Source organism: Salvia splendens, chromosome 5, assembly GCF_004379255.2.
Source record: "Salvia splendens isolate huo1 chromosome 5, SspV2, whole genome shotgun sequence".
In the NCBI taxonomy this organism is placed as follows: Eukaryota; Viridiplantae; Streptophyta; class Magnoliopsida; order Lamiales; family Lamiaceae; genus Salvia; species Salvia splendens.
Window position 1 is genome coordinate 3,489,785 of NC_056036.1, and position 24,691 is coordinate 3,514,475.

Sequence of the window (24,691 nt, forward strand, 5' to 3'; positions counted from 1 at the left end):
TCAGTTGACACCGAAAGTGTCTAAAATATCATTTGTGTCGAATAAGGTGAAATTCTGCACAGTGATTTGTGAAGCGGAAACGCGGAATGATGACTTCCAAATCTTCCAACACAGTTGACATTTTCAACATTTTTGGCGTAGCTACATCATATTACTTCATTCGTCATACGTTAAGTGACATATTTCCATTTTGTGCTTGTCCCACTTTCTAAATCGGAAACAACATAATTTTCTACTTTATTCTCTTTCGAGCCCAATTAGAAGAAAAAGTCAAATCCCTTCAAAATTTCCTTTGAATGGTTTGGGAGAGGGTTGGCAGCATAAATAAAATACTAAAAAAATTATCTCCAATTGGTATAAGAAGAGAATTGAGACCACTATATAACTGATACTTTTCTTAACACCGGTTGGTTTTATGCTGAAATCCTATAGATTCCTATCATCACGGAAACACCTCAATTATAGATCTCACTCCTAAAGTAGGAGTTATTTTATAATTTGAAGCCAGCTGCAGCAAAGAGCTTAGCCCATTCCTTCTCAGATCTTTCTTTTCCTGGACAATGAGCCAACATAAGCAAATCCATGAACAGATGAGTTTCAGTTGCCTCTTGAGGTTGCTTCTCCTCATCCACAACAATGTCCACAATAATCACCTTTTTACCATTGATTTTACTCTCAACTATTGCTTCTTTGCATTTTCTCAGTATTTTAACGCAATTTTCGTCTCCCCAGTCGTGCAATGTCCACTGTGTCGATGATAAAGTTGCATTCTCATTAATGAATTTGAACAGAACTTATCTCAAAAGGCTAGTCTATTTTTTAAGATCGGAAAGTTGATACCTTGAGGAAAACTGCATCAGCAGGAGGAATGAACTCGAACATGTCTCCACCAACAAACTTCACATTCTCAGAGCCTTCCATGCCAGCAACAACATGTGGCTGGTCCAGCACGATGCATTTTAACCCAGGAAACGCGCCAGCCACGGCCTTGGCCACCTCCCCTGTGCCTCCTGCGACATCCACCATCGTCTTCAAACCCTCAAAAACATGCTTGCATTCTCTCACAAGTATGCTTCCCACGAAGCGTGCATCAGAAGCCATGGCCTCATTAAACCCTTGATTCATTATCCCATCTTTGGCTGCAAACTCCCATATATCCATCCCATTTTTGGTGAAGAATGCAGAGGGACATTCGTCTCGAAACCATTCACTCATATGAAGGAACGGGTCAATGTAGATTGGGTCGGTCTGGGCAAGTGCGAAAGGAGCAAGGCTTGATGGATCATCTCTTAACAAGAGACGTGAAACCCTAGTGAGAGAATAAGCTTCTTCTCTCTCCTCTTGGCCGGAGATGCTGACCTTGTCGAAAAATTTGTTGTGGACTAGAATGCGCATGAGGCGATAGAGGCCATGGGATTTTTGCTTGTTGATGCAGAGGGCATCGGCCAGTTGAGAAAGTGTGATAGGTTTGCCGTGTTTGTGGATGGCGTCGGGTATGCGTAGCTCAACCGCATATCTTAGAGCCATGGAGTTTATGTAGCTCAAAATGTGGTTCCAAACATGAGCTTGAGCATCAAGAAGATCTTGTGAAGAATCAACTACATCGAGTGATGCCATTCTTGCTTGATTTCATACATTTTTTTTCCATTGGTGTTGTCCCTTTTTATGGGCAAGTCCAAGATGAGATTTAGTGAGTTTAAAGAGATTCTATATTGCTATAGCCTATAAATATTCATATCTTGTTTTAGTGTATGGACATTTATATAGTTTATAAATTAGTATAATACTAGTACTAGCTAACAATTAAACACTGAGGTTGGTTATTCCAGCTACCGAGCGATCTATCTATCTATATAGAGTGAGTAAATAGTTGGGTGGAAATGAATGCCAATCTAACATCTAAGTAGTAAGTAATATATATGAAACCACGGCGGCGGCGGCGGCGGCTGGAAATTAATGCTAAGCTCATCATCTACTTTTTGTTTAAGTTGACGGCGGCGTGAAGAGGATCGACAAAGAGGAAAGTTACATTTTTTTTTCAATTTTGATCTAAATATTTTGCTATTTCATTTCAAATTCATTGTATAAATTTGATCTGTTATATTTTTGCATGAAGTCGAAGCTTAAATTTGTACATTCATCACAATCGAAATTAAAAGTTGGTGTAATACTTTTGAAGCACATTATATTTTTATAAATTGTTCCGACATATTTTCATCCACAAGTATTCATATTCCACAATAACTACCTTATCAATTTTAATAATTCAAATTTTAAGTCCAGTAATCTATAATTAAAGTTTTATCAATATTAGTCAAATCAATTAATTTAAAAGATGATATTTGCCCGTTTACAATTAATGGGCCTAACTTTTAGTAAGTTAATTGGGCCGACTAGTTAGAGGCTTAATTCCGTGTTCTGAACCTATTTCAATTAGTAGCATCAAATACCTAACAAATTAGGACTAAAAAATGCTCACATGATTCGAGACAGGAACAAAATTTCAGTAGAAATATCGTGCGGCAATAAAAATTATACTGTCTCCGTCCCATTCAAGATGGTCACATTCTTGAGTGGCACGAGATTTTAGGAAATGTTGTTAGGTGAAATAAAGTAGAGAGAAAAAATGTAATTGAATATTTTAACGAGGAGAGCGGAGGTTATTTCCAAAATTAGAAAGTGGTCATCTTGATTGAGACAAACAAAAAAGAAAAGGTGGTCATCTTAAATGGGACGGTGGGAGTAGTTTAATATGACTTGACTTCCCATTTGACACGTAGGTTATTTTAAAGAAAATAATTTATCAGTTAATAGACAAATAAAAAAATTGTTCTCTGCATGCTTTGATTTGGTATGAGATAACACCGCCAAATACCAAAGGATTGAAAATATTTGCTGAACATTCTTTATTCCTTTATTTAAATTCATTTTTAAGTAATTTGATTCAACAAATTAAATAAAGACTTTCCTTTTCCAAAAAAGAAAGTGATGATGACTTTCATTTTTCAAGTCAACCATAAGTCATCTATCAATGGATCAATAGATAAGGTTGAATTAAATAAACATATTGCAACTAGTGGTCCAGCTAGTAGAATAGAATATATTAAAAATGCAAAAATAAATATAGCTGACGAAGTAAACGGAGTCTCCTCAGTTTGTCTCTATTTGTTATCGAAATCTTCTGATGTAATTTTATTTACTTATTTACTATATTCAATTTTTTATGCATACTATATGATAAACTTTTATCAATATATATAATTAAATAAAGCTAAAAGTTAGTCTTAAACAAAAACCAAGGAAAAGCTAGCAATAGTCACTATAAGTCAATAATCCAAATTAGTGTTTAAATAAGTACTACAAACTAAGCCCTTACAAATCTATATTTTCAATAAAGCAACAAAACAATAATGTAACAAAAAACTTTACTAGTTTGTTATTTGGTTAAAAGTGTCATGACAAAAAATCGAAAACTAGAATCAACAAAAACCTACCTAAGAACACAATTGGATTGCTGCTAACATACACATTTGTTAAACAAACAAACAAACAAATGTTGTGTATGATGTCCATCAGTATTACATACGGCTCGGTAGTGTAACGGTGAACATGTCCGTTCACTGATGGCCGACTAGAGTTTCGACACGTGTTATTCATCACTAATGATTATTCAAATCCTAAACAAACTATGAGAACAAAATTGACATGCAAATGGGAGAGGTCAAAGATGTCTGCCTAGGTTGGCCGTAGAGAGCGACAGATAGGAGGAGTTGGGCTTTTATTACCGACTAATAAGATGGGTGGCCGTTGCTGTGTTCTATCAATGAGAAAAAGGGGAGGTAGTGCCCATATATTAATACACATTTACTCCAATCTCATCGGTGAACTAACCTAACTCTTTAACATATATAACAACTAATAAGGAAGTAAGTGTGTAGCACTATGAGTGGGAGAGAAGAGATTGAAAAAATGAAAACACTGGATGCAGCAGCAGCAGCAGCAGTGGAGGAAGTGCGTGACATCGCAAAATCCTACTACGACTCAGCAACACCGCAAGTGAAGGAGCAGGCAGAGCTCTTCTTCAACTCCATGGATCTCGACGGGAACAGGGAGATCAATCTGGTTGAGTTCTTGTCATTCATGAGACAACAAGGATACTACAAGAAGATGCAGAACAACTCATTCTTCGAGATGCTCGACATCTCCGGCCGCGGCACACTGGCTTTCATGGACGTCATCACGCTTTATTACATCATCAAAAGCGGCCGCCCTTTCTGCCACTCCTGCCATCGCTTCATTCCCGGAACGTTCTTCTCCTGCGTCGAGTGTTTCAATCAGCTCGGAGATTCCTTCACTGTGTGCACCTCCTGTCATCTCAACACTAACAACAAGTACCACCACAAGCACGACGGCCGCTCTGCACTCTTCTTGGACAATTTTACCCTTCTTCAGGCCACCAAACCTCATTTACCAATTACTACTACTACTAATCAGGTCAACCTAAATTTAGATTTTTTTTTTTTGAAAGCAGATTTCTGGGATTAGATATTTTTTTAAAATGACCTTGTTTTTTATTTGTGTGGGTGTAGGAGGCTGCTCATACTGAACCACCTGATGTTCTGTTGTCATCAACTACTGAAACTCAACAACCATTATTATTAATGGGAAAAGGTGATTCTGTTTCGACTTCAACTTCCACTTCAGAGAAGAAGCACGCGAATAGTGAGGTATGAAATTTAATAAAGCATGAGATTCTGAAAAGTAGTGACAAGTTTTGGTGGACAGACCAAAATGAAAACTAGACCACGGAGTATTAATGACCATTGGCTAAAGCAATATACTACTGCGAATCTAGTCAACGGTCAACCTAATTTTAGTTTCTTCTTCTTCTTCTTTATTTTTGTAGTATAACAGATTAATTGATAATTATTGTAGGCTGCTAATACTGGAATATCAATAACCGCTAAAACTCAACAACCATTATTACTGGGAAAAGGTGATTCTGCTTCGACTTCGACTTCGACTTCTAAGAATGGCGACATGAAGAGCAAGGTATGTAGTACTAAAAGATTTTGAAATGGAGAAAACTTGTCTTTCAATATTATTACTATATGGAATACATTTTTGTTTGGCAGATGGAAAAAGTAGGTGATAGAAATTAAAATTAATACGGAAAATTAAAGGCTATTGCAGAAAATAAAGAATCATAAAAGACTTCATTATGCTCTTTCTTGTTTGACTCAATTACTTTTGATTGATCTAATTGTATCCTTCAAATTTCAATGAACATATTCTCTTCATTCCATCAGAAGTCAGCTGCCAGTGTAACTGTAACCCCGGCCAAAAGTGTAGCTAAGACTTCGACTCCTAGTGCACGTATCAAGAGCAGCCATGATCGAAATGCAATCGTTCCAGCAATCAAGCCGGTTCGCTTTTCGTAAGCCTGTCTTTTGGTCTGCCCATTTATAAATTTATAATTTGTGGGTGTTTGGCAGGCTGCTTCAATTTCAACTTCAACTTCAACTTCAACTTCAACTTCGGAGAATGATTACATCACTAGCCATTTGACGGATGAGGTGTATATGTAGTTGAATGAAGCACAAGATTTGGAAATGAAGAAAACTAATTATCTCTTGAAATTATTAATGCCCAAAGCAAAATACTAGAATTTCCTAATCGTTTATGTTTCTTTGGCAGTTGTATAGAGTAGTTCGTGAGCAGACACAGTCGCCTCCGCCTTCACAGCCGCAGTCGCCTAGTCCTCTTGTAAATCAGTTACCCAATGTAAAAGTCAATAAAATTGAATCTACTACTTCAACTCCCAATACCATTTGTGTGAGGCCCCCAAATCAACAGGTTATAATTAATTACCCTACTTATTTTTCATTCTACATTACATATAGAAATTTTTGTTGTTAATTTGATTGAACTTATAAATTAAAATGAATGTTGGTTGTTGAAAAAGGTGACGTGGATGAAGGCAGCGAGTGTCGCATTAAAAGCGTTGGATGCGATGGTCGCCATTGGCAGCATCGCCGGCGCCGTCTCTGCCTGTACGATCATGTGATCATATCAAAGGCGGAGTATCTATTTTCACTAGTTACAAATAAATTAGCAAAGACATGGTTTATGGTTAGCGATTAGCATCACATGAATGATTGTAACTTTGCGATTCCTAAAGACTTTAAGTACTACTATGCTTATGTTATTCATAATTAAATACTCCCAACACTTTAACTTGGTTGGACACAAGGAATTTAAATTTAAAAGGCGAGAATTTTCTTATCTTCGTTACAAAGTTTGACCCATCTCCAAAGGAAAGGGTAAATGGAGAGATAAAGAGAAATAACTATCACATTTACCTCTTCTTCATAAAATTTCATGCTCCAATGGAAAGGGTATTGTTAGGAATGTGCGTCTCATAAATCAATAATTCAATATACAATGCATGCATGAGTAAAAGGGTTGAACCGAGGGTGCATGCGAGTGTATGAGAAGGACGCGTGCATGTGATCTTACTCACTCAAGATTCGGTTAGGAGCTGGGTATAAGAGGCTTCATTTGGCTCATGCGGGAATAACAGAATCATTCAGATATACAAGAGAAAATTCGAGACATGAGATAAGAGCGGCAGATACGATTGTTCAATCCGAGTGAGAGATTGAGTGGGGATCTTTGTGATCGAGTTCGTGGTGTCTATTCTGTTCTTCTTCGTGGTGTTTCGTGGTCTTCTTGGGTGCGGATTAAAAGTTGTGTTTCTTGTATGATCCATTAGAGAAGAGGTTAGTTCTTGTGGATTGATTCTTGTAGTTTGTGAAGCTTGTATCTCTCGAATCCATAATCAATACAATCGCTTGAGTTCTCCCGTGGACGTAGGCTGATTTTGGCCGAACCACGTATATTGTTGTCGTGTTTGTTATTGTTTTCTTCGTTCACGTTTACAATCGGAGCTAGAATTACAAATTGGCGCCGTCTGTGGGAAGTTTGATTGAAGAAAGGCGTGAAGTTTGCGATGGCTGGAAACCGGTTCGATTTTGAGAAGTTTACGAGTAAGAATGATTTCGGATTATGGAAGGTGAGAATGAAGGCCATGCTCGTGCAGCAGGGTCTCTGGGAAGCTACCAGTTTCGAGTTACCAGACAAAACCACTGATCTTGAAGACAAAGAGGTGGTCAAGAAGATCGACTTGATGGACAGAGCTCATAGTACTCTGATGCTCAGTCTTGGAGATCGGGTGTTGCGGGAAGTGTGCAAGGAGAAGACTCCTAAGGCAGTTTGGAATAAGCTCGAATCAATCTACATGACAAAGTCACTTGCCAATCGATTGTTCTTAAAGCAAAGACTGAATTCCATCAAATTCATTGAAGGGAAGGGCATCATGGAGCAATTGGACGATTTTGTAAAGGCAGTGGATGATCTTGAATGTGTGGATGGGGAAATAAAGGATGAGGATAAAGCAATCATGTTCCTCAACGCTCTTCCAAGAAGTTTTGATCAAATGAAGGATGCACTTCTGTATGGAAGAAATACATCTCTCACATTTGAAGAGGTTATGACAGCTTTGAAGGCAAAGGAGTTTCAGAGGATCTCCATCATCAAACCAGTGGATCAAGCTGGAGAGGTTCTCAGCATAAAGTCAGTTGATAAGAAGAATGAGAAGAAGAAGTGGCCCAAGAAAGGAAAGTCTGATAAAAGGGATGACAAAGAGACCAGATCATGCTTCCACTGTAAAAAGCCAGGTCACATCAAGAAAAACTGCTATGCGTTCAAAAGAAAGAAGGAAGAGGAAGGTATTCTTGCTGGAACAGCAGATGTGGCTCAAGAGGTTGAGAATGCTCAAGTGTTGAACATAGCTGATGTGGATATTGCTGAATCTTGGATTATGGATAGTGGATGCAGCTTTCATATGTGTCCCAAGATTGAATGGTTTGATAAATTGGTGCAAGCATCAGGGTCAGTTTTCATGGGGAATGATCACAAGTGTTCCATCAAGGGGATAGGGGACATCAGACTGAGGATGAAAGATGGCTCACTGAAGATTTTATCCGAGGTCAGATTCATACCAGAAATTAAAAAGAACCTCATATCCTTGGGAGCTCTCGAAAGGAAGGGATGTTCATTTCTCTCATCTGGTGGAGTTATGAAGGTAATGAAGGGGTCTCAGATAGTGATGGAGGCAAAGAGAATACACAGCCTATATTTCTTGGAAGTAGTGGTTGTGACTAATGCTGTTAATATAGTAGAGCACCAGACTCCAGAATCATGGCATCTAAGACTCGGGCATGTGTCTCTGGATGGTGTCAACAGACTTATCAAGGAAGGCATCATCCAGGCAGAATCCACCATGAGTTCAAGGGATTGTGAAGTATGCATTCTTGGAAAAAGCAAGAAATTGGTGTACCCCGCTGGAAAACACACATCCTCTTCTGCCTTAGACTACGCTCACAGTGTTATATGGGGGCCATCACAAGTCGCTTCCATAGGTGGAGGTAGATACTTCTTATCAATCATAGATGACTATTCCAGAAAACTGTGGTTATTTGTTATGAAGGAAAAGTCAGAGCCTTCTCTAAATTTAGGGAATGGTGTGTAGAAGTTGAGGTGGAGAAATCTACTGCACTCAAGTGTCTTCGGACAGACAATGGATTGGAATTTCTATCCCACGAATTTGATTATTTCTGCAAACTCAGAGGAATAAAGAGACACAGAACCGTGCCCAACAATCCTCAACAGAATGGAGTTGCTGAGAGGGCAAATAGAACAATTCTTGAAAGGGTGAGATGCATGCTCATCTCCTCTAGTATGCCCTCCAAGTTCTGGGGTGAAGCAGCTACTACAGCTGCTGTGTTGATGAACAAATGCCCAGTAGCGTCAATTGAATACCAGACTCCAGATTTTAGATGGTATGGGAAGAATGAAGATCATAATAAACTCAAGCCTTTTGGGTGTAGAGCATTCTCACATATCAAACAAGGCAAGCTGCAGCCTAGAGCATTGAGGTGTGTCTTGATTGGATACCAAAAGGGAGTTAAAGGGTATAGACTTTGGTCTATGGAGCCAGGTAATCAGAAAGTAATCATAAGCAGGGATGTGATATTTAGAGAGCAAGAAATGCCATATAAAGATCTTGAGAAGGCTGTGATTACAGATAGAATGAATGATCAAGTGGAGGTGGAGCTTCAAGGCAAACCTGATACTGATCAGAATAATGAAGATGAGAGTTCATCAGAATCTGATCTGGAAACACACCAGTTTAGTGCTGAGGTAGAGACTACTGATCAAGGTGTTGAGGATTCTGATAACCTCACAAATTACCAGCTGGCTAGAGATAGAAAGAGAAGAGAAGTCATCAGGAAGCCTGCCAGATACAGCAATGCAAGTTTGGCATATTATGCACTCTGTGTAGCAGATGAGGTGGAGGCAGCAGAACCTGTGAATTATGTTGAAGCCATAAAAGGCCGAGACAAGGACAAGTGGATCAGAGCTATGCAGGATGAGATTGATTCCCTATTGAAGAATAAGACTTGGATTCTAGTTACAAGAAAGAAATTGCAGAAGTTGATTGGATGCAAGTGGATTTTTAAGAAGAAAATAGAGGCATCCGAAGGAAATAGGATCAGGTACAAAGCCAGGCTAGTGGCTAAGGGATACAATCGAAGAGAATGCATTGATTTTAATGAGATCTTTTCTCCGGTAGTTAAGCACAGTTCCATCAGAATACTTATGGCCTTGGTTGCTCAAAATGATTGGGAATTACATCAAATGGATGTAAAAACAGCATTCCTTTATGGTGAGTTGGAAGAGAGCATATACATGGAGCAACCGGAGGGGTTTGTGAGGAATGGAGATGAGAACAAAGTGTGTTTATTGAAGAGAAGTATCTACGGGTTGAAGCAGTCCAGTAGGCAATGGAATATTCAATTCGATCAGCATATGAAGAGGATAGGATTTGAGAGCTCACAATATGATAGTTGTGTATACATAAAGAAGAAGGATGGGAAGCCAGTAGCTTTTCTCTTATTGTATGTTGATGATATGCTCGTGACAGGATCTGATATGAATGAAATCCTAAAGGTGAAGAATGATCTGAGCAGCCGGTTTGAAATGAAAGACTTGGGTGAAGCCAAGAGGATATTGGGCATAGACATCATAAGGGACAGGAGAAGAAGAATACTATGGCTTAATCAGAATCATTATGTGGAAAAGCTACTCAAAAGATTCCAAATGGAGGAGTCAAGAACTGTGTCAACACCAATTGGACAGCAGTTCTTGCTCACTGCTGATCAGTGTCCTAAAAGCAAGGAAGAGGAAGCTCAGATGAAGAATATTCCATATGCCAACATCATTGGAAGTGTGATGTGCTTAATGATCTGCACTAGGCCGGATTTGGCCCATGCAGTCAGTGTAACTAGCAGATACATGAGCAACCCGGGGAAGGTGCATTGGCAAGCTTTGAAATGGATGTTGAGGTATCTGGGAGGAACTTCAGACTATGGTATAATGTATAAGGGCAGTGATGATTCGCTCAAGGAAAGTCTGGAGGGATTTTGTGATTCGGATTTTGCATCCAACAGAGATAACAGAAAATCACAAACCGGGTATGTTTTCACACTATTTGGCTCAGCTATATCCTGGAAGTCTGGTCTACAGTCTGTGGTGGCCTTGTATTCTACCGAGGCAGAGTATATTGCTCTCACAGAGGCAGTAAAGGAGAGCTTTTGGGTGAAAGGAATCCTGGATTATTTGGGATTGAAGCAGGAGAAGGTTGCTGTGAATTATGATAGTAGTAGTGCGATTTGTCTATCGAAACACCAGACATTTCATGAGAGGAGTAACCACATAGATGTGCGGTTACATTTCATTCGAGATAAAGTGAGGAAAGGAAAGGTAGAGGTGAGGAAGATCGCAACAGAGCACAATCCAGCCGACGCTTTAACCAAGGTGGTGCCAACATCCAAGTTTTACCATTGCTTGGAGTTGGTGAGAGTTCTGAAAAGATGAAGTTCAGAGGGAAGGAGAACAAGGACATCATGTTATTGATATAGGAGACAAGGTGGAGATTTGTTAGGATTGTGCGTCTCATAAATCAATAATTCAAGATACAATGCATGCATGAGTAAAATGGTTGAACCGAGGGTGCATGCGAGTGTATGAGAAGGACGCGTGCATGTGATCTTACTCACTCAAGATTCGGTTAGGAGCTGGGTATAAGAGGCTTCATTTGGCTCATGCGGGAATAACAGAATCATTCAGATACACAAGAGAAAATTCGAGACATGAGATAAGAGCGGCAGATACGATTGTTCAATCCGAGTGAGAGATTGAGTGGGGATCTTTGTGATCGAGTTGAATGCTAACTATATATCATTTTATCAGTCAGTCAAAAGTATCATTTTATCAACTCAGAATATCATTCTATCCGGCAAAACTATCATTCTATGCAATAAACCTATCATTTTATCAGTCAGTCAAAAGTATCATTTTATCAACTCAGAGTATCATTCTATCCGGCAAAACTATCATTCTATGCAATAAACCTAACATAATCGGCACAATACATAATATACAAACCTACAAAGCAGTAAACGTATCATTTTATCAACTCAGAGTATCATTTTTATAAGGTTTCTGTCATTTTATCCACTTAGATTATCATTTTATCAGGTAAAAGGATCATTTTATTAAACAAAAAGGTCATTTTATACCAAAAATACCTATCATTCTATCGGCTGAAAGTTCATTCTACCCGCCAAAACTATCATTCTATCGGCTGAAAGTATCATTCTATCCGGCAAAACTATCATTTTATGCAGTAAACCTAACATTTATAAGCTAAAAGTGTCATTTTATCAACTCAGGGTATCATTCTATCCGGAAAAACTATCATTGTATGCAATAAACCTAATATATATCATTTTATCATTTTATCAGTCAGTCAAAAGTATCATTTTATCAACTCAGGGTATCATTCTATCCGGCAAAACTATCATTCTATGCAATAAACCTGTCATTTTATCATTTTACGTGATATTTGGCGAAATTCAGAGTATCATTTTATCAATCAAGAGTATCATTTTATCAACTCAGAGTATCATTCTATCCGGCAAAACTATCATTCTATGCAATAAACCTAACATATATCATTTTATCATTTTACGTGATATTTGGCGAAATTCAGAAATTAAATGAGCGAAATGACATATTTACCCCTCCGCCTTTTTTTTATGAAGTAAATCTAACTTTGAATCTCAGCCACAAGATTAGAAATATGTGCGGTCCAGATTTGGTTATAGGGTTATTACGAGATTTAGGGGTTATCATATGATCACAACTCTATATATATATATATATATATATATATATATATAATCCACTCTTAAAGACCGAACCACCGAACCATACCAAATTAGGGTTTTTAGATCTAGTTTTTTATGGATGAGAGACACAAATTTATCAATTATTTTCGTCTTCATCACGAGCCTATTTTAATTCATCCGAAGGTAAATAAGTCATACTAACATGTTACGAAGATTTAACTTCATTCCAGTAGGTTTTTACTTCATTCCAGTAGGTTTTTACTTCATTCCAGTATGGTTATTACTTCATTCCAGTACGTAAATGCGGTTTTGCCGTGGCGTGTCGTTCTTTCTCTCTACAATAACTATCACCACCGCCACAACGCTGATATGGTGTAATAAACACATGGAATGATGTAATAAATTATTGGAATGAAGTATGTGTAAAAGCATTTGAAGTCCTACTGGAATGAAGTAAAAACCTTATCCAATGAAGTAATAACGTTTCTGAATGAAGTAATAAACGCATTTGAATAAATTACATTTTTTAATGTAAATAAAGTAAAAACTCAGGTCAATGAATTCAAATGAAACATATGTTGAATCATTTCAAAACCTACTGGAAGAAAGTAAAAACATGTTGTAGTTTCAAGGTATTACGTACGGAATGAAGTAATAAACATATACAATGAAGTAAAATGAGCTTGTAATGAAGACCGAAAAATTTACACAGCAGCACATCTCATCAAAAAAACTAGATCTAATGGCCCAGATTTGGTCTCTAGTTCGATCTTTAAAATTGGTTCGACATTGGTCACAACTCTATATATATATATATATATATAATCAATATTTCATCAAATCAATTAATGTAAAACGTATGGTTATGTGCCATTGCCAGTCAGCCCGAATTTAACTAATGGGCCTTACTTTAGTGATTTATATTGGGCCGAGTAGTTACAAAAGCCTAATTCCATTTTCTCCCATTCGATTACAATTTAGGGAATCAAAAGTTAAAAACCATAGTATTTACGATTTGTTTTGCTTCTTCCCTCGAAAAACAATAATATATCAATTTTTATGAAAGTTTCACAAAAAAAAACATATAGTCAGCTTAGGTGTCAAAAATTTGAATAAAAACAAAAAATATAAATCTCTTTAATTAGTAAACACGGGTGACGTTGCTCCATTCGTGCATTATCTAATAGGAGTAGTATCAATTTCTCCAGACTCCAATGAGTCATAAAAATTTGTACGGGAAGATATATAGACTTATTAATTCCCCATTCAATTAAAAATAGTTTATTATTGAGTAATACTAATTAACTAGTCGTACTAAGATATATTCTTTAGGTTCATTAAAAGTGTATCACGTTTAGTGTATCACTTTTTGAGTTTGATATACGTTTAGTAAATAAAGTGTCCCACCATATTAAATTACAATTAGTGTTGGCTAGTAGGTGGGTGTGATGTTGAAAAGATTGAACAAAATATAATACTTTTTTATAGATATTGGATGGAGAAAATATTGTTTACGTCCCTGCAGTTGTCCTACCATATTTGGTGTCTTCGAAAAATCAGTGGAATATGAGACTCACTTTTTATTTTAATTTTTTAATAAAATGTGAGTGAATTGAGTTAATGGAATATTAGACTTACTTACCATTTATGGTAAAAATAAAATATAACTTTTATTTTGAAACGGACCAAAATGGCAAAATATGACTCTTATTGCGGAACAGAGGTAGTAACACAGTTTCCATCAATTGACGCTAAATGTGTCAACTGATGGAGAAAATATTGTTTACGTCCCGACAGTTGTCAACTAACGCGGCAGTTGTCCCACCACATTTGGTGTGTTGGAAAAGTTAGTGGAATATGAGACTCAATTTTTACATTAATTTTTTAATAAAATGTGAGGGAATTGAGTTAATGGAATATGAGACCTACCTAACATTTATGGTAAAAGTAAAATGTGACTTTTATTGTGGAACGGATTGAAATGACAAAATATGACTATTATTGTGGAACAGATGTAGTAACACAGTTTCCATCAGTTGACACTAAGGGCTCGTTTGATTAGATGAGTAGAGTAGGAAAAGGATGGAAAATGCTGACGTGGACCTTTCTAACCATCGTTTGTTTGCATTTGTTGTTTTTTATCAAGCCCGTTTGAAAAAACACGGCCCGTTTGAAATTAATGTTAGCTACCCATATTCAATTGGTAACTCTAACCCCCAAAAACGAAGGTTTAGTGAGACAGAGTTTCATTGTTTGAAAAAGACTCCCCATCTTCTTCCTCTTTTACCCTCTCTCTCCATCCTCATTGTTGCTCGAAGGCCACTGCAAAAACGCAGCAAATACGCCATAGCTGCAAAGAAAACTCCATACAGGTCAGTAAATCCAACCATTTTTTTTGTTGCGTAGACATTCGAGCTCGACGCTCTCCGTCGTGGGTAGATGGTTGTTGTCTGCAGCATCTATGAATGACCCCCAATTTGATTAGACATACAAATGAGATTAGATTTGAATTATATGGTGTTTTATTTGGTGCAGGTTCTACAGTTCAATTGTAATTAGGATTGTTACTAAATTCTATTATGTTATTCCCGTTTTTTATGTCTATTTGTGATTTGTACATAAAATGAATAATTTTTCCGTTTTCATTAGCAATTTTTTCCGATCTGGTTTGTATCTTGGTTGAATGGGAAAATTTGACTAGTAGGAAGATATTTTGAAGGTTGATAACTCAGTATGTTTGCATAATGTATGTTCATTAAAGCGGTTTGATTAGTCGCAGTGTATAATATGTGGTAAATTTCATTTTTTAGGACTTCGAATTTTGATGAGAATCTCCCAGTAGATAAAAGGCATAAGCTAACAATTACAAATGAATGCAAGTAGTTATGCTTAAGTGTTGTTGGTTGCTCTGTGTTGTAGTTGTGTACAGGCATGGACAGGGAAAATAAAAAACGAAAGGAGATTGAAAATGTATTGGTTGTAGTTGAAGATTTGGTCCGTCGGCAGCGCCAACAATCTTTTCTTCTGCTCAGTTTGGCTGAGTATTTTAGTCGGCGGAGGAGTAGTGATGACGAAGATGATACAACCATGGTTACTGACTTGTTGTGGAAGATACTGGAGCAAATTCGGCGTATGGATAGGCTAATACGTTTAACTGACACGGACTGTGTGAACAATCTCCGGATGGACCGTAACTGCTTTGGACGGCTGTGTCTACTACTACGTGAGCGCATGGGTTTGAAAGATCGAAAATTTGTAAGCGTTGAGGAGCAAGTGTCTATGCTCTTAAGCATCCTCGCTCATCACAAAAAGAATCGGATAATAGGGTTTGAGTATTTGCGATCCGGACAGACTGTTTCTCGATATATTCATGAGGTGTTAAGAGGGGTGATTGGTCTTCATGAGGTATTCATGGCTAAACCCACGCCCGTGGACGACGATTGCGACGACCCCCGGTGGAAATGGTTCAAGGTATTTTCATCAAAACGTCACTGAATTTATTTTCCAGAAATGCATTTCATAACTAAATTTAGATTGACTTGGTTGTTCGTATTTTATTAGGGTTGTCTAGGGGCATTGGATGGAATATATATCGATGTCCGTGTTAGTGTTGGTGATGCACCACGGTATAGAACACGAAAGGGCCACATCGCTACTAATACTTTGGCCGTCTGTGATCGTTTTATGCGATTTGTCTACGTCCTAACTGGTTGGGAGGGATCAGCAGGTGACTCTTGTGTTCTACGCGATGCTGTCACACGGGAAGTTGACAAACTACGAGTCCCTAAAGGTACGACATCTATGCTGCACTCTGCGATCTTTATGCGGTAATGGACAATTGTTAGTAACTGATATCTCTCATTTTTTCACGCGCAGGCTGTTATTACTTGTGTGATAATGGATATGCAAACAGCGAAGGATTCCTCACACCATTCAAAGGGGTGCGGTATCACTTGAAGGAGTGGGGACCTTCTGCGCATAAGCCCCAAAACCCTACAGAAATGTTTAACATGAGGCACACCATGGCGCGGAATATCATCGAACGTGCTTTTGCAGTATTGAAGATGAGGTGGGGGATATTACGCAGTGCCAGCTTCTACCCGATCACAACACAAACGCGTCTCATAATGGCATGCTTCATTCTGCACAATTTCATTCGGAGCCAAATGCAAGTTGATCCAGTTGAGTTGGAACTTAGTGATGCAAATGTGAACCTTGAAGACCTTGAAGATATAAATGGGGACATTTCAGCAGGGGCGGAAGGAGATGCCGTGGAGTATGTAGATGCAGTTGAATCTACTCCAGCGTGGAACCAGACCAGGACAGAGATAGCCGAGTTTATGTGGAATAATGCGTAGCTTAGCTAGTAGTTTAGTACTCTGCAAGGTTGTGCAATTTGTTTTATCTTCAAACCATTAGTACTTGGTAATCGCTGATTACGAGCTTTCATTTCATTATTTTATAAATGACTTTGATGAACCATGTCCATCATTTTCTTGCCTATGTTATTTTTATTTTGATCACTAAAATACAATTATATATAGTTGGAAGTGTTATGCAAATAAGATATACTACCACAACAGATCTACTTACAGTGCAATAATGGAAAATTATAGTTAAAATTATAGTTGATGATGTGTATAAGATGTAAGGCAAAAATTAAATTCAAGAAGCTTGATGTTTCATAGAGTTAGTTACTTTGTTAGATGAATGTTAATACAAACTTTGAAATTTTTTTAGGGAATGGATGAAGGAATCATTATATATTTTCTGGACATATTGATGAGTGGATCGTACATGTAAGCATAAATTGTAAAGCTATTGAATAGATTTACTACTCTAAAATAAGTAATCTACATAATAAATAATAATATATATAATGCAAAATAAGTAATACCATATCTAAACTCACGGCTAATCAAATCAAATAATAAAATAAACTAAAACTACAACTAACACAAAATATTATAAGCTGAAAGAAATTGCATATAAGCTGAAAAATGATACTTTAACGTGACAAAATGACATAAAACTGATAAAATGATACTTTTGCCCGATAGAATGATACTTTCAGCCTATAGAATGATACTTTCAGCCGATAGAATGATACTTTCAGCCGATAGAATGATATGTATTTTTGGTGTATAAAATGACATTTTTGTTTAATAAAATGATACTTTTACCTTGTAAAATGATAATCTAAGCGGATAAAATGACAGTTAGCTTATAAAAATGATAGTTTAGCTGGAGAAATTGCATATAAGCAGAAAAATGATACTTTAACGTGACAAAATGACATAAAACTGATAAAATGATACTTTTGCCCGATAGAATGATACTTTCAGCCTATAGAATGATACTTTCAGCCGATAGAATGATATGTATTTTTGGTGTATAAAATGACATTTTTGTTTAATAAAATGATACTTTTACCTTATAAAATGATAATCTAAGCGGATAAATAGCTTTTTTCATCCTAAACTTCGATTAAAAATGATTTAACAAGTCATACATTACATACAATTAAGTTTCATACATTTCGCCAAAATATCAATGGACTTAGCCATCCAAATGTACTAATTCAGATCATAGTCATACATTACCACAAAAGCAGCTAAAACATGGCAACCTGTTCCTCGATTCCTAAACATCTCCCGATGTGCAGGCCACCCCATTCGACTTTTGCCATCCAATTCCTGATGCGGTTTTCGATGACATTTCAATTAGCACCATTTTGTCAATAAATGCTATTGCCTTATTTACGGAGTGAACAGTGCGGGCCTTAATAAAATGCAGGGCCATCCTCATTTATATCAAGACTAGTGAACACCCAAATATGAACATAAATGAAGTATAAACTATCTATCTCTAAGTAGTGAACACGTCCTTAGGACGGAGGGTGGAGGACCAAACCCACGGCCATACAAAAAATACAGACACCCCCTTGCCTATAGTTCTATTAGTCTGACATACATGCCTGAACAAAAGAGTAATATGAGTATCCAATAACAAAAGCTAGAGATCGAGGCTATTGCCGAGAGGTTCAGTTATAAGGCTTTTACATACAACCACTTAAATCAATGGATACTTGGAGCTACTAGGCTTTGGAAGTCCACCAAAACCATGTCGTCCCTTTGGTGTGCGATCACTTACCATTTTTTTCCTCAAGGATATGCATGAGGTAGTCGGCCTTCTCATCATCGTCGTATCCCATAAAAAGGTCAAGCCTCTCGGGCTCCTTCACAAGTATGTCGCTAGCAAGGAATTTTTGCTTTCTATCCAAACCTGGGACGGTGCGCAGCAGTGTTGAAACTTCAGTGCGCTTAGCACTTAGGTCAAACTCATACCCGATACGGGTTGTTAAAGTGTCTAGACGCTGGTTCGTGTCTTCGTTCATCTTTGACATCGCCTCTAAGATTGATTCCAATGCAGACCCTGCCTTCCTTTTACGGTTAGGTTTGTTCGATGTAGTGTGGCTTTTGTAAGAGCTTTCACATCCGGTATCTGGATTGAGGCTTTCTTGGATCTCCTCTTGGGTGTACAAATCCTCCAGATTGACATTGTACACATCAGGATGAGGCTCACGCATGGGAGAAGGAACACCACCAGTTGGTGAAGAGACACCACCAGACGGAGAAGGGGCAGCTCCCATTTTAGCAAAAGCTTGAGTCATGCCCTCGCACAGCAAACCGGCTGCACGATCCTTCCCGTAGATGTACTTCCAGTCATTGTAAAATGGCCAAGACTTATACCTCATGTAGCGTGCATTAGAGTCAGCCTACAAGGTAAAACAACAACTTCAAATTAAAATAGAAAGTGATGGTCAACAATATGTAGAAGAGTTGGGGGGATGGGATCGATTAAACCTTAACGATTTGGGCCCACTGGTCGTCGTTGCATTCTATCTTCCAGTCGCCGTCTGAGTTGAACCCAACACCGCTACGGTCAAGCATCATATTCAATGAATTGTAGAATTTCTTCCAAGTGTTGATCTTGGAGAAAATATGAGGTTGGGCTCTCACAGTTGTTGTAGGGATTTCTCGACGGACAAATTCTTCAACGCGAGTGAGGAATCCTGCTCGGAACCCATTATCGGCCTTCCAACGGTTAGTCACAAGGTCCTTCAATGCTAGTATGAGGACTTCCTCCTCACGAGGAGACCATGAGCGCCTAGACCTGTCTGGCTTCAGTCCACCAGATTTACCACGAATAACACCACCTTCACAACAATAAAAGGTTCATCAATTACTAATCCTTAAAGTTCATGTTAATTGCAGTGCATAAACTAACCATTTGGGTTGTGGCTTTTTTATTCCGGCAGTATGTGAGAGTCAGACATCATTCACACAAGAATATTTGATCTAAGACTACAAAATCTCCAACAAAAAACTAAAATAATGTGACAAAATTGAAGTAATAGCAGAGGGAGCACAAGGTAATCAGTAGTCGACAATGAATCATAAATGACTTTGGAAGGCGTGATGATTTATGAACATACGCCGGAGCCGACGATGACTGATTAAGCAATACAAAAATGCAACGAGAATTAGTAAGTAAATTTACCTTGGTCCTGTGCCCAGTCAAAGACGTCGGCTTGTGCTCGACGGTAATTATTTGTCGGCCAAGAGGTGTTGGGCGTCTCCTTTTGGCGGGACTGCTAAGAAGATATTAGAGAAGGCGGTAGTGAAAAATTTGGGGTAGATCCAAATTATAAATGCTACTTTTGATAAAGGGCAAATTGGAAATTAATGTAATGTGTTAGGGATAAATATGTCATGCAAACCAATAAAACATGCTTCCAACTAATCCAACCAAACACTGATGTTGCCCACATGTTCCAACACAACTCAACGAACCAAACTCCATTATGCATAATATGCACTACCACAAACATTAAGTTAGCAACACAACCCTTCAAAAATTTGTATTTGCTACTCATCTAATCAAACGAACCCTAAATGTGTCTAAAATGTCAATTGTGTCGAATAAGGTGAAATAATTCGCACAGTGATTGTGATTTGTGAAGTGGAATGACAAGTTCCACACAATTGACATTTTCGGCATTTTTGGCGTCGTCGACGTCGAGTGATGAAACTACATTATATTACTCCATTTGTCCCGCTCTAAGTGACATAATTTCATTTTATGTTTGTCCCATTTTAATTGACACATTTCCTAAACAGGAAATATCATAATTTTTCTACTCCCTCCGGCCAATTCAAGATGACCACATTCTTGAGTGACACGAGATTTTAGGAAGTGTTGTTAGGTAGAATAAAGTAGAAAGGTAAAAGGTAGTTGAAAATTTTAATAAAAAGAGAGGAGAGATGAGAGACGAGGTTATTTCCAAAATTGAAAAGTGGTCATCTTGATTGGGACAAACAAAAAAGGAAAGGTGATCATCTTAAATGGGACGGACGGAGTACTTTATTTTCTTTCCCGTCCAATCCCTTCAAGGTTTTCCTTGGATGGATTGAGAGAGGGTGGGTGTTGCAACATAAATAAAATACAGAGTAAAATAATACTCCCTCCGTCCACAGTTTAAAGAACAATTTTTCCATTTTAGTTTGTCCAAGATTTATAGAACCATTTACTTTTTTTCCAATTTTAGTATGCGGATCTCACATCCCACCAACTTTTTACACTCACAATCCAATATAAAATTAATAATTTAAATGGGTCCCACGTTCCACTCACTTTCTTCCTTTAATTTTTTTTACAAAGTCAAACAATTTCTTAAAACCCGTGCCGAGTTAAAATAGCTCTTTAAATGGTGGACGGAGAGAGTATTTCAAATCGGTATAAAGAGAGAATTAAGAGCACTGTATAAATGACCCTTTTCTGACTTGGTTTTAGGATGAAATCCTATAGATTCCTATCATCACATAAACACCTCAATTATAGACCTCACTCCTAAAGTAGGAGTGATTTTATAATTTTTGAAGCCAGCAGCAGTAAAGAGCTTTGCCCATTCTTTCTTAGTTCTTTCTTTTCCTGGATGATTAGCCATCATTAGCATATCCATGAACAGGTGAGTTTCAGTTGCCTCATGAGCTTGCTTCTCCTCATCCACAACCATGTCCACAATAATCACCTTTTTACCATTTATTTTGCTGTCAACTATTGCTTCATTGCATTTTCTCAGTATTTTGATGCAATCTTCGTCACCCCAGTCGTGCAATATGCACTGTCAATGATTAAGGAATTTGAACCAACTTATACAAAAAGACCAGTGTGTCTATTAATAATATTGAATAAGGTGGAAAGCTGATACCTTGAGGAAAACCGCGTCAGCAGGAGGAATGAACTCAAACATGTCACCACCAACAAACTTCACATTCTCAGAGCCTTCCATGCCACCAACCACATGTGGTAGGTCGAGCACGACACATGTTAACCAGGAAAATGCCCCGGCCAACGCCTTAGACACCTCCCCAGTTCCGCCTGCGACATCCACCATCGTCTTCAACCCCTCAAAAATATTCTTGCATTCTTTAACAAGTATGCTTCCCACGAAACGTGCATCAACTGCCATTGCCTCATTAAACTCTTGATTCCAATTCTCATCTTTGGCCGCAAACTCCCATGGATCCATCCGATTTTTGGTAAAGAACGCAGTTGGACATTCGTCTCGAAACCATTCAGTCATATGATGGAACGGGTCAATGAAGATCGGGTCGGAGAGGAAAAGTGCAAAAGGCGCAAGGCTCAGTGGATCATCTCTTATCAAGAGACGTGAAGCTCTGGTGAGAGAATATGCTTCTTGGTCGGAGATGGTGACCTTGTCGAAGAACTTGGAGTGGATTAGAATTCGCATGAGGCGATAGAGGCCATGGGACTTTTCCTTGTTGATGCAGAGGGCATCGGCCAGTTGAGAAAGTGTGATAGGTTTGCCGTGTTTGTGGATGGCGTCGGGTATGCGTAGCTCAACCGCATATCTTAGAGCCATGGAGTTTATGTAGCTCAAAATGTGGTTCCAAACATGAGCTTGAGCATCAAGAAGATCTTCGGAGGAGGATGCCATTCTTGCTTGATTTAATTCAATTTTTTTTATTTTTTCATTTGTATTGTCCATTTATAGTTAACTAAGGTAAGTCCTCCATGAGAATTAGTGAGTATAAAAAGATAACGTCGCTATATACTATTCGTAGCTTGTTTTAGGGTTTGGCTGCCATTTAGAATTTTCAAAATTAAACACTAGCTAATAGTTATACTACTACCTCCCTCCGTCCCATAGAATTAGGTGTTCTAAAGTGGTGGAGTCATTTCCCCTTTTAGTTAAATTGAGCATATATTTTCCCACTTATTTTTTCCTCTCTCTTACTTTATTGTCCCTACTTTTTCTTCTCTCCTACTTTATTATCTTTTTATTTAATAAGCATCTACTATTATGGAACAGAGGGAGTATATATTTCTCATATTCCAATAAAAATGAAACATTTTCGTTTTAGGTTGTTCTATTAAATATAAAATGTTTTCCTTTTATGTTGTCCTATTAAAGATGAAAGATATTTTAAAAAGGAAACAACATTAATTATTTCTACTTTTTCTTTCTTTTATTTTATTCTTTCTGCACTTAACTCACAAAACAATGAGACTGCTAAAGTGGGATGGAGGGAGTACTACATAGATCTCGTGCAAAATGTAAATATCATATTTAATGGGATTGAATCGGGGTGGGGAAAAATACCGAAACATCGAAATACTAGTTTAGGGTATACCACATATATTGAAGTATTTTAAGATAAAGATTTGATTATTGAATTTTTATTGATTTGAATATTATAACAAAGAATTGATTGTGATGGAGTTTTTATTGTTTTGGACGTTATTTAAAAAGGTAAATTGTTATTTAAAATATTTTGGGTATAAAATAAATTTTATCAGCATAATACATGTATAACGATATTATGGTACTTTTACGGTATACTGCAATATCGGTAAGGTAACGGTATACCAAAAATTCAGTATGGGTATTATACGATATTTTGTCATATCGCAGTTTTTCGTACGGTACGCGCAGTATGAAATTCTTGATACGGTATATCGTAGCGACCCATCCCTATGATAGAAGGAGTATATTGCTGGAAATGAATACCCATCTATGAAAGAGGGGCGGCTGGAAATTAATGCTAAGCTCATGTCTACTGTTTTAAGTTGACGATCTTTTATTGGCGAACTGTTTTAAGTTGACGATCTGTTATTGGCGAAAAGAGGAACGACATAGAGAAAAGTTACGAATTACTTATTTAAATTTTGATCTGAATATTTTGCTGTTTCATTTTAAATTCATTGCATAAATTTGATCAGTTACATTTTTGCATGAATTTGGAGCTCAAATTTTTATTCATCACAATCGAAATTAAAAGTTGATAGAATACTTTTGAAGCTCATTTTTAAAATTGTTCGAGACATTTTCAAATTTGTAGGCAGACGTTGAAAGCTGACTTCCCTTATCTTCTGACTTCTCTCCATCCACAAGTATAACTGTATAATTACTTTACCACAATTAATAATTTGTTTTATATTACAATTAAGTCATAGTCTATACTTAGCTTTTAATATTTCAAAATTAAAAATCAGTCATCTATAATTAATGTTTTATCAATAAAATATTAGTCAAATCAAGTAATTTAAAAGATACATGTGCCATTTAGCCCGTTACAACTAATAGGGCCTTACCTTTTAGCAATTATATTGGGCCGCGTCGTTACAGAAATGATATTCATGTTGCATGATCAAGCAGCTCTTGTCAGTTTCATTCAGACAAAAACTCAGCCGGCTAAGTTTAGATATAACAACACCTTTTTCACTTTTTTTTAAATGCTTTTTTTAGTTTTTAATTATGTGATTGGTTTATTTTTCAGTTAGGGGTAAGCAAATAACCGAAAACCGTATATCCGATCCGAATCAAATAGAAATTTAAAATTTATTTCGATTTTTTTTAGTTTTTCGAGTCAGTTCGGTTTAAACTTTTGGCTAATTTCGTTTTTTCAGTTCTGTTCGGATCCACTAATACTACTTCTCCCCTCTCTTTTTCTTACTTTTTTCATCTCTCTTACTTCCAATTTATCTTAAAACTAGTACCGTTTACAAGTTTATCTACTCCCTCCATCCCTAATAATTTGTCACCATATGACCCGGCATGATATAATAGAAAGTGAGTTGAAAAAGTTAGTGACTTCTACGTTCATATACTCTCTCCCTTCGTCCCAACTCAAGTGATTGATTTCTTTTTGTTCATTATTTTGCGAAGATGATAATAAATAAGTTGAGAGAGTAAAGTAAAAAAGAGAATAATACAGACGAAAATGAAAATTAGTGAAATTTTCAAATTTTTAGAAATAGACAAAAATGGAAATAAGCGACAAATT

General features: G+C 37.2%; 3 protein-coding genes across 5 annotated transcripts; 1 reads left to right on the top strand and 2 right to left on the bottom strand.

Annotated features, from left to right (window-relative positions):
- Nucleotides 1-207: 207 nt before the first annotated feature.
- On the bottom strand, nt 208-22,469 carry LOC121804495 (8-hydroxyquercetin 8-O-methyltransferase-like). Of its 2 annotated transcripts, XM_042204059.1 has the most exons (3): nt 22,323-22,469; nt 841-1,583; nt 208-746 (listed from the first exon to the last, which is right to left on the bottom strand). In XM_042204059.1, the coding sequence occupies exons 1-3, from the start codon at nt 22,390-22,392 to the stop codon at nt 492-494; spliced, it is 1,068 nt and encodes a 355-aa protein (XP_042059993.1). In that variant the 5' UTR covers nt 22,393-22,469; the 3' UTR covers nt 208-491. The 2 variants fall into 2 exon arrangements, with proteins under 2 accessions (XP_042059993.1, XP_042059992.1); XM_042204058.1 differs by lacking the exons at nt 208-746; nt 841-1,583 and adding an exon at nt 21,092-21,504 and having other exon boundaries at nt 21,592-22,467.
- Nucleotides 3,812-6,215, top strand: LOC121804494 (serine-rich adhesin for platelets-like). 2 transcript variants are annotated; one of them, XM_042204057.1, is made up of 7 exons: nt 3,812-4,494; nt 4,590-4,727; nt 4,936-5,052; nt 5,313-5,426; nt 5,496-5,576; nt 5,698-5,856; nt 5,966-6,215. In XM_042204057.1, exons 1-7 carry the CDS (start codon nt 3,943-3,945, stop codon nt 6,065-6,067), a joined length of 1,263 nt encoding a protein of 420 aa, XP_042059991.1. In that variant the 5' UTR covers nt 3,812-3,942; the 3' UTR covers nt 6,068-6,215. The 2 variants fall into 2 exon arrangements, with proteins under 2 accessions (XP_042059991.1, XP_042059990.1); XM_042204056.1 differs by having other exon boundaries at nt 3,816-4,494; nt 5,310-5,426.
- LOC121804499 lies at nt 18,105-19,331 on the bottom strand. The gene is made up of 2 exons (XM_042204063.1): nt 19,184-19,331; nt 18,105-19,095 (listed from the first exon to the last, which is right to left on the bottom strand). The coding sequence occupies exons 1-2, from the start codon at nt 19,271-19,273 to the stop codon at nt 18,463-18,465; spliced, it is 723 nt and encodes a 240-aa protein (XP_042059997.1). The 5' UTR covers nt 19,274-19,331; the 3' UTR covers nt 18,105-18,462.
- Nucleotides 22,470-24,691: the final 2,222 nt, after the last annotated feature.

What these genes read in the sequence shown, in the direction of transcription:
- LOC121804499 (XM_042204063.1), bottom strand. Translation starts at nt 19,273, where the DNA reads ATGATGCTTGACCGTAGCGGTGTTGGGTTCAACTCAGACGGCGACTGG. An exon ending in AGTGGGCCCAAATCGTTAAG is followed by an intron (nt 19,096 to 19,183) that starts GTTTAATCGATC and finishes TTTACCTTGTAG; the next exon opens with GCTGACTCTAATGCACGCTA.
- LOC121804494 (XM_042204056.1), top strand. Translation starts at nt 3,943, where the DNA reads ATGAGTGGGAGAGAAGAGATTGAAAAAATGAAAACACTGGATGCAGCA. An exon ending in AGAAGCACGCGAATAGTGAG is followed by an intron (nt 4,728 to 4,935) that starts GTATGAAATTTA and finishes TAATTATTGTAG; the next exon opens with GCTGCTAATACTGGAATATC. An exon ending in TCGTTCCAGCAATCAAGCCG is followed by an intron (nt 5,427 to 5,495) that starts GTTCGCTTTTCG and finishes GGTGTTTGGCAG; the next exon opens with GCTGCTTCAATTTCAACTTC.
- LOC121804495 (XM_042204058.1), bottom strand. Translation starts at nt 22,392, where the DNA reads ATGGACAATACAAATGAAAAAATAAAAAAAATTGAATTAAATCAAGCA. An exon ending in CTGACGCGGTTTTCCTCAAG is followed by an intron (nt 21,505 to 21,591) that starts GTATCAGCTTTC and finishes AATCATTGACAG; the next exon opens with TGCATATTGCACGACTGGGG.